This window comes from Strongyloides ratti (assembly GCF_001040885.1).
Source record: "Strongyloides ratti genome assembly S_ratti_ED321, chromosome : X".
Taxonomy (NCBI): domain Eukaryota; kingdom Metazoa; phylum Nematoda; class Chromadorea; order Rhabditida; family Strongyloididae; genus Strongyloides; species Strongyloides ratti.
Genome location: NC_037309.1, coordinates 1774632 through 1784942, shown reverse-complemented (window position 1 = coordinate 1784942; position 10311 = coordinate 1774632). Strand labels below are relative to the sequence as shown.

General features: G+C 17.4%; 2 protein-coding genes across 2 annotated transcripts in view; one reads left to right on the top strand and one right to left on the bottom strand.

The window, feature by feature from the left end:
* SRAE_X000037800 (Hypothetical protein) overlaps window positions 1-360 on the bottom strand; it is a gene marked incomplete at both ends in the record, with an annotated part of 405 nt that extends 45 nt beyond the window's left edge. The window contains one exon of the mRNA XM_024644716.1: window positions 1-360. This exon is cut by the window's left edge and continues 45 nt beyond it. Within this exon, the coding sequence (XP_024510247.1) occupies window positions 1-360 (360 nt within the window).
* Window positions 361-4436: 4076 nt separating this feature from the next.
* Window positions 4437-4875, top strand: SRAE_X000037700 (Hypothetical protein; the record flags this gene model as incomplete). Its single annotated transcript, XM_024644715.1, has 4 exons — window positions 4437-4503; window positions 4563-4687; window positions 4728-4822; window positions 4860-4875. 4 exons carry the CDS (start codon window positions 4437-4439, stop codon window positions 4873-4875), a joined length of 303 nt encoding a protein of 100 aa, XP_024510246.1.
* Between the last annotated feature and the right edge of the window lie 5436 nt (window positions 4876-10311).

The following is a 10311-nucleotide window of genomic DNA, read 5'->3' as shown; positions in this document are numbered from 1 at the left end:
CTTTCTAGATTGATCCGGATGCTTCATTTCCAAAGCCAATTCATATCGGCGTAGCCAAATTCTTAATTCTACTGTCGTATCTTCTTTAAATGTTCTCAGTTTGTCCCACATATCAGTTATTATTCCTTTTGGTTTTTCATGTATATCGTTTGTACTAATTGATTCTATTAATTTCGTGTGTTTTGCTGATGTCATGTTTTCCTGTGTTGTTCTGATTACGTTAGTTTTGTTCAAATCCTCGTCGTTTCTGAACCAGTCGCGGTTGTGTTCTATGTTTTCCGTAGTTTTCATTGTATTTCTAGTTAAGTCTTCTAATATTCCATCCACTATTTCTTGTGCAGCGTCATATTCTTCTCTCATCCAGTAGTCCGTTAATAGTTTCTCAAGGTCGTTGTTTAGCTTGCCTGCCTTATCCAAGGCTCTTTTTAATGTCTCTAGTTGTAGTTTCTTTTTCATCCCTACTGTCCTTATAGGGGAACCTCCATAAAAGTTTTATTGTGTTTATTTAAATATATATAATCGTACCTGAAAGTCTTCAGGTACCTTTTTATAATATGAAATAACTATCACAGTTATATATTGTGTTTTCTTCTTTTTATTTTTCCTTTATATATTCTTCTTCTTTTGTTGTTTTTTTCTTTTTTCCCAAAATATATTCTTCTTTTCCAAAATATGATGTATGAATCATATTTACAGTATCATATCAAAAATTTATTTTTTATATTTAATAAATTTTCATAAAACTGTTATTTACTTAACTTTATCTTTTTAGCCTTTGGAATTATACTTGTAAATTAAACTTATAGTTCATAATAAAAATGTTTCTATAAATTATGTTAACAGAACAAAAGGCTGTAAAAATGATTATATGAGTTATTTTTGACGATGAAAAATAAAAATTTATACAAGTCTTAAATTATTCATCTTCAAAATAAAAATGAATATATTATAGAAATTACTTAGATATAATATATAAGACTCTCTTATAATGACTAGACATAATTTTATACTGTTTTTTTTTATTTTTTTAAAAGTTACAAACGTTTTATTTCTTTTAAAAATAGTTACTTTTTTTAAAAATTATTTAAATTGTCATAAATTTTTTTTAAAATAATGATCTTTAATACAATTTGTTAATATTTACGAAATATTCTTATATTCCAAGTAATTATTAAATTTTATGAAGCATTTAAAACAATATTTCAAAACATAATACAATTACATTTTAAAAATATAATATTTATTTGATAAACATAAAATTGTTGTAATTAGACAAATTCTTTAATCAGGAAGAAAAATATTTTTTATTTTGATAACTTTGTTTTAAAAATATATCGTGAAATAACCTGTAATATAAACATTCATTTTTTAATTATTTTTTGATTTAAATTGCTAAGTTAATAATTAAAATTAACCATACATATAAAATAATTAATTATAATTTGGTTTTTTAAAAAATTTCAAATTTTTTGCATTAACTTTTTTAAAAATCTCTTTATATCAATTACCTAATTTATTATATTTTTTCATTAATTTAATATTTTTGTTGATTAAATGCATTAAAAATTTAATTTTTAATAAGTCATAAATTAACTAAATGTAATAAAATATATTTTTTTATATTATGTTAAATATAAATAAATTGGTAAATCATAAAAGTAAATAATTAATATTTATCGAAATCAAAAAACTTTTATTAATATTATCAGAATTTACATAACATATATTTGTCACTAAAAATAATTTTTTTGTTTTGAAAAAAATTTTGCTTAAAATATTATCTTCATGCAATTTTTTATAATAATTTGTATTATAGTTAAATATATGAGAATTATTTCATGCATAATATTAAAGATATAATTTTAGAAATAAATAAACATGTATAAAAATAAAAACTTAATTTTTTAAAACATACTTTTTCATTATGTTTCTAAAAAAGAATTATTCAAAATACCTGTTAGAAATATCTTTAAAACTTTTCTTTTGTTCAAAAAATTTGAAGATATGTATTATTAGAAGCACAACATTTAATAATATTTTAAAACATAATATTCTGTTTAAATTGATTTTTTAAAAGATGTTAAAAAATATAATAATATTGCAAGAATAATTTATATTTATTTTAAAAAATATGATTTTTCATAAAAAAAATTAGCAAAATATGGTTTATCTAAATATTAAAATTATATTTTTTTTTTCAAAAACGTTTACATATTTTTTGATATAGTTAAAAAATGATAAACATTTACTGATATCGTAATGTCACACTTTCGCTACCATTGAAAAGAAGGAAAATAGGAGAAAACGGAAACGTAGATCATGATTTGAAAAAAACAGATTTAAAAAAGATGGTCTTAAAATAAAAGCCGTCAACACTTTATATTATCTAAGAAAGTATTTATTATTAATTGTAATATTGAATTTCAAATAAATTTTTATTTGTGATATTTATTTGTATTATAATATGAATTTAAATCAGCAGAAAAGAAATAAGATAATAGAGCCCATATGTTAAGATAATTATTGGGAGTTATGAAACAATTTACGATACGAATGAAAATGAATAAATTACTAAAAATTTTAATTTTATACTAATATGAAATCAAAATATAATTTCAATTGTTTTATCAAATGAATTAAAAAAACACTATGATTAATTTTATTTTATTATTAGAAACCAATTTATTTTATAAGGTTATTTTGTATTTTCAAGAATCATATAAATTACAAATTTTTTAAAATAGCATAACTTTTAAAAATTATTTAAAGTATGATGATATAATTATTATTGATAATGTATACAACTAATTCATACTTAATTATATTTTAAAAAAGATTAATTAATTATGTTTTATGAAAAAAAAAAAATACTTGTTAGATGTCAACTAGAAAAATTATTTATAAAATATAATATTTGTTGAGAAAAATACTCTTTAACTTTATTTGAAGTTGATTAAAAACTATTACTTAAAAATAAAAAAAAAACCTATTAATAAAATTTTAATATGATTTTAATTTATCAAAAAGTTTAAAATTTTTTTTATTTTTATACTACAAATGTTTTCTTGTATAATATTAGTTGTTATATTGTATTTTAAATTAAAATAATTTTTTAAAAGAAATATATTTAAATAATGTTTAAAAAAAGTTTAAAAAAAATTTAATATTTACTATGTTTGAATATTAAAAAACATTCAAATATAAATTTATTATGTTGGCTATTAATATATAATACTTTTTATAATTGTTTTACTATAAAAAATTGTTATAAAAGTACTCTTATGTTTATTGTATCTGCTCTTTATATTTGTCTTTTAATAAATAATTGATTATTATTAAAGTTTTAAAAATTTGAAACAATGTAACTTTTTAAATCTTTAAAGTATAAATTTATAAAATTAAAAATCATATTTTTTTAATGTTTTTTTAGAAGCAATAAATACTATCGATGCTAAAGATTTCGACAAGAACGATCAAGCTAAATTTGTATAGATACTTACAATAAGAATTTATATGTTAATAAAAAAAATGTTAAAATATTTTGTATACAAACTAATTCAACTTATAATAAAATCTTAAATAGTACTGTAACGACAACCTATGTAAGGCATTAAAAGAAAGTACAAAAAAAAGAATTAAATAAATTTAAAATTTTCTTAAAATAAAAATTATTTTTTTATAATTAGAACAGAGCCTTTTGTTAATATTTGTTTCTATTTTGTTTTAAAACTATATTTAACAAATCTTTGTTAATAGAATATTGATGAATTATTGAAAATTTATATCTAATTTCATAAGTATGACATTTTTATTAATAATTTAATTTTAAAAATATTTCTGCTTATAATTGGTATAATATCATTTTATATAAATAAAATTTAATATAAAATTTCTTATCATTATTCTTTATTTTTTAAAATATTTTTTTACATTAATTAAACAACAGAATAATAGACATATAATAAGGTAATTGTCTAAAATAATTAATATTTTTTCCATTTGAATAAAGGTATTTTATAAAAATGGTCTTTAATATTTATGTTTTTTCCAAAATATGTTTTATAAACTACAACAAATGAAAAATTTTTTTTTCATTTAAAATTTTCAAAAAAAAAATTTTTGTAATTTTAGAAGAAATAATTCGTTTTTTAAATTTCAGCAATGTAAACTTCGTATTTTTTAACCAATTTTGATAAACTAATTTGGTATGTAAAAAAAATTCAAAATGCTTATTATTAAATTTACAATCAAAAATATTAATTAATTATTTGAACAAAAAAAATTTGTTTAATAAAAACTAAAAAAATATTTAATTAATTTTTTTTATTTAATTATTATCCATAATTATCAAATATACAAATGATTTTTTATTTTTATTAAACACTTTAAATTGAGTATAAAAGATATAGATGGAGTGAGTTTTATCAAAATTCAAAATGCGTTTTATATTATATTCTTTTCTTTTCTTTATCTTTGCTTTCAAATACTGCAATTCCCAATTTCGTAAGTTTATATTTTTAAAACTTTTTTATATTATCTAAAATAATAATAACTTTTTTTAGATGGACAAGCTGGTTCAATGAGACGTGGTTCAATGAGACGTGGTTCACTAAATGGTCCAAACCGTGGTTGGGGGTTTAATGGCTTTATCAGAGGTCATAATATGAAACTTCAAGCTCAAAGCATGGTATGTTATATCTTTAATTAATTTATAATCTTCAATTTAGCAAAGAAGGGGTAGTCTATTGAATCAACAAACTGCACAATTTAAACGAATGGGTAGACGTAAAAAGAGAGATGTATATGAAACTTTCGAGAAGGTGTAAGTAAATCTTTTATTTATTAACTTTATTTTGCAGTCCTGGAAGAGACTAATATTATAATTAAAATACGATGATGTCAAAAAAAGTATTAATATATATGAAACAGAAAAATAACAAAAAATTTAAATGCCTTAGTTTAATGAAATCTAAAATTGCTAATTTAAATTTATATCATTTTTTTTTTACAATAATATTTATATCAAAACGTTAATTAAAATAAGTTTTAAATATAAGAAAACATCATATCATTTAAATATAATATTATTGTGTTGATGTAAATTTTTATGTTATCATTTTTAAATAAAACAATAAAATTATTATTTTGTAAAATACAATATAAATTATTTTAATATAACAAAATATTGCTACATTTTTTATCTAATGTAAAACATCTAAAATAGCAAAAATGTAGAATGACCATTATTTTGAAAAATAATTACAATGCAATTTTGTAGCGTAATAAAACAATTTTTATTGTTTTTACTATTTAATTTACTTTGAAATAAATTAAACGATGTTATCAATAAGTCTCTGTAAAATATTAATGTTTAAAATTAAAAAAAAATTAATTTTTTTTAAAAAACTTCAACAAAAAGAATTTCTAACGAAGATAAAGAAAAAAACGTTGTAATACTAGCGTGAAATTTTTATTTTGCAACAAACAAACAATATTTTGCATAAATAATTAAAAAACATAGACTGACTGACTTCTCAGCAGTGTAAGAGGCTTTTTATATGCCTGGGGAAAGGCGGTGCTTTTACACTAGTAATAAATAATTATATCATAAAATTTCACTAATTTATTTTTAAAAAATAAAAAAGTGATAAAATAGATGTCAAAAAACTATTATTTTGATAATATAATCAGAGATGTTAGTTTACCTGTTAGTATATTTATTAAATTTTAAATACTTTTTTGTAAATTTATATTAAAAGTTAGGTTAGATTGAAATTTGTAATACTAATTTATAAGGGCATTAGTATGAAGTACAAAAAAAATAGATACAAATGAAGAAGCTAAATATTGCTATTTTATAATTAAGGCACACAATGAAAACTATAAAAGTACAACTTTTTATTATGTCAAATTATGTTTTATTAAAATTTTAATTTTCACTGATACAAAATATAATTTTAAAAAAAGATTTAATAAATTCAATAATTGTGGAAATTAATTATAATAGTTTATTATTTATATTGAATTAATCAAATTTAAATTTGTTTAAAAAAGTTATTTTATAATAAAATTTATATTTATCAGTAAAAAATAGAAATGATTAATTTTTCTTAAGTACATATGAAACTATTTATCGTTTTCTTTTTAATTAAAATAAAATTTTTTAATTTTTTCTTTTTCAAATTGTTCCTAATGGCGCCCATGGTTTTCATCTCTGTTGAGAGATGATGTAGCAGTTTTGGGCTTCAAAGGGGAATAAATAGAACAGATAGATTAATATATATATATATACGTTTATTAATGTAATAACAACAGAAAAATATAAATAATAAATAAATAAAGAATAAGCAGAGCTGAACTGGTACTTGAGCAGACCAACTTCCTGGACAACAACTAACTTTGTCTTCTATTTCTTCTCCTTTTTATACTCTCTGAATCCGCCTACATAATGCCGTCTACTGACTGGCATTACTTGTTAAAATGTTTTGTTCATCTTTAAAACTTTATTTTTAAATAAATTTTGTTATTCTATTTTTTTCATATGTTTTAAAAAAGAATAAATAGAAAATTTAATTGGTGAAAAAAAACATTAGAAAAGAAATTGAATATAATTTAGTAAACTTTTTATATGATTATACAGAAATTCATATTTTATAAGAAATTTAAGCATAACAAAACACTTTTATGCAAAAAACTATTTAAAACCGACTTAAGAATACAAAATAATTTATATTTATAATTCAAAATACAATACTAAAATTATAAAACAAGAAAACAATGTTTCTATCTAAAAATCTTGTACTTTATATTTCATCAAATACATATATTAAATAATAATTTTGTTTGAGTAATTAATTTTGACGAATTGATTAATATGATAAAAAAATGGTTATATAAAATGATATAATATATTTTTTAAATTACATTTGTTAAGAACATATATTTCTTAATTTTACAATTTAAAAAAATACAAATTAACATTTATAGCAATTAAAATACCTCTTTATTGATATTATGTTGTAAACGTAATATTTCACTGTTTATATTATGCATATTAAATAGTCTTATAAAAATAAACAATTGATTATAATGTAACTATAATTTGTTATATTTTATATAAATAATATTACTATAAAAATCTTCAAATTTATAATTTTTCTTTGACTTATATTATAATGTAAAAATTAATTGTAGTAGTCGTGGCTTAATTTATTTTTATTTAATAAATTTTTTTTTAATAAAAAATTTTTTAAAAAAAAAGTATATATATAAACTTTCTTGTTATTAATAAATAAAATTTTCTAATTTGATAAGATATTTTGTTATGCTATTGTCAAGAAATAACATTTATATGAAATTTTAATTAAAGTAGTCTATGTGGTTAATTTACATTTCAATTTAATTTATCTAATATTATTTACTTAAAAAGCAAAAAACACATTTTAATTTTATTAAGTAAAATAATTATATATTTTTTTTAATATAATTTATTAATAAAAGTTATAAAGTAATGTATGTTTTAAATATATTTATAATAAAAATAATTATTCTAAACGATTTTTTTAGTTGAAGTATTTTTTAAATTAGATTAATAATTTCTTCTAAGTATTTGTTTTAGATTACTTAAGATTTTTTATAACTTTTAATTATTAAAATTAAAAAAATTATATATAAAAAGTATTCAATAAATAAAAACATTAATTTATACTAATAAATAAAATGTAATAATTTTAATTAAATAGAAATTTATATTTTAATAAAGTATTAATAAAAAAATTATTTAACAATGATTAAATAAGTAAATCAAATTTTTTTAAATTTTTTATTACTATAATTAGTAAAATAATATTTGTGTAGCCAGTAGTCTTGATTTTGTTAAAAATCCTTTTCTATCTCCAACGATAATAAACAACTCCTTTTTAAGATATCTTCTTATTAAAAAAAATTACTTTTCAACAATAATATATATTTTCAATAATAAGAATTAAGGCCGTCTTTAGAATCCGTGATAAAAAAAATTCCTGTGCTAGAAAAACATACTGTTACTAATCAATATATATAACTTAGTTACTTGGACTAATATAAAATAAACTCTTAAATTGGTATTCAATTTTTACCTCTAAATATAAACAATAATTAAAATATTATAGTAAAACCTAGAAATAACGGATTAAAGACAATAATAATATTACAAACATAATAAAATGTTATCATTATACTTTCTCAAATTTTTTTAAGTTTATATACAAATTTAAGAAGGAAAAAAGTTCAAAAACTCTATTATTAGGTCATAGAAACTATTTATTTAACAGTGAAATATTGAGACGTTAATTTATAATATAACAATGCTATTTTACTATTTTAAAAAAAAAATATTTTCTCTATATTTAATACTTATTACTATTCAAAAAACTATAAAACTTAAATATTAAAATTATATACAAATATAACTATTTCTAATACTTAAATTTTTTAATAAACTAAAAAAAACAATAATCATAAATTATTAGCAAAAAAACCAATTTTTTGATATTTGGATAATCATAACATCTTTTGTATAATGTTAATCGAAAATTTTTTTTAAAAATATATACATATGATTTTTTATATTTTATTTTGTTTTAAAAAATATTATTTAATCTTAATATAAAGCATTACACTAACGTTTTATGTACAAAATAAATCAAGAAGTCAAAAAAAACAATAAAATATATAAATAAATATATTATTTTTTCCCTGAATGATATAAAAAATTAAATATTATAAAATATATTTATTAATATATATAAGCTGTTTACTATTGTAAAATACTTTAAACCATTATTTGTCCTAATTTATAGCTTAAATATATAATACTTCTGCATCAATTACTATTTATATCTTTTTTTTTAAATTTAGTTTAATTATTCTAATGAAATTGATATTTCACATAATTTTTTTATATCTTCATGTTTAAAAATTTTGTGCCTTCCAATAGAAAATGAAAAAAATGTGGTTTTTGCTACACAATTACATTGCTTTTTTTCTTTCTTTTGAGAACTTATATGAATAGAATCTTTTAGTATCTCTAAGAAAAAATTTTAAATTCAAACTATTATAACTTCTTTTTACTATTTTTTATCCATTGTTTCTTGATTTTAAAAAATTTCACTATTACAAGGTTAAGTAGAATTTAACCAAACTAAACTATTTTTTTTAAATTGTAACATTAGTATACTGTTATTTTTTATCTTTATATTAACATTATTTTTACCAACAAAACATCTATCAATATCTTCGTCATATAAATTTTCACTTTCTTCTGTATTTCAATTTTAAATAGAGAAAAAAATCTAATATGACAATAAGAGTCAAAAAAAATTTCTTTCATGTTGTATGTTAAAAATTTAAAATAAAATAATTTTAACTATTTTATAATTTAAAATATATGAAGTAAATTATGGAATCTTCCTTTTATAATTTTAAATTATTTATGATAATATAGTAAAATAAAATAATTTTAATTAATCATTGTTATATTAATCAATTTTTTTATAAATAAATATAACTTTTTTACAATATATAAACATTTTCAAACAATTAATATGGTAATGTTCTTAGTATAAGCAATTTATATGATATTGAATATTTAATTACAATAAATCTTATATACAAAGTAATAATTATTGATTTTTCAGATAGATAATTTAAAAAAAAATTGTTTTTTTACATATTAACTATATAAATAAAATAAAAAAAAGTGTCAATTAATTTTTGATCAAATTTAAAAAATTAAATAAAAAAAATTAATTAAAACGTATTGGGTAAACAACTTTAACAAAATACTTTAATAAGGCTTTTTTTTCTAAAAAAATTAATTTATTTGTTTTTATTTACTTTCCTTATTATTAAAAATACAATTTTTATGTTATTTTAATATTTTGATGCATTTAAAAATCATGTTTGTTTAGAAATTAAAAAAGAATAAACCTTATGATGTCAAACATTATAATTTTATGATATTTTTTAATTATATAGTTTGATTAAAATTATTGAACATATTTCACAGATAATATTAGTAGTTTAAAAATTAATATTTATAACAATTATTTAATTCAATATTAAGCAATATCTTACTCGTAACAATCATAATAAGATTGCCTATTAAAATAAATAAAAAATTACTAATAGTATGATAAATTTTAATTAGTCAAGAATATTTCAAAAATTTTTTTTTAACTTAATGTCTAAATAATTAACTAACTCTTTGGATTTAAACAATTTATACTATTTCTAACATTTAAAGTGTTAAAATATTACATATGTTAAAGA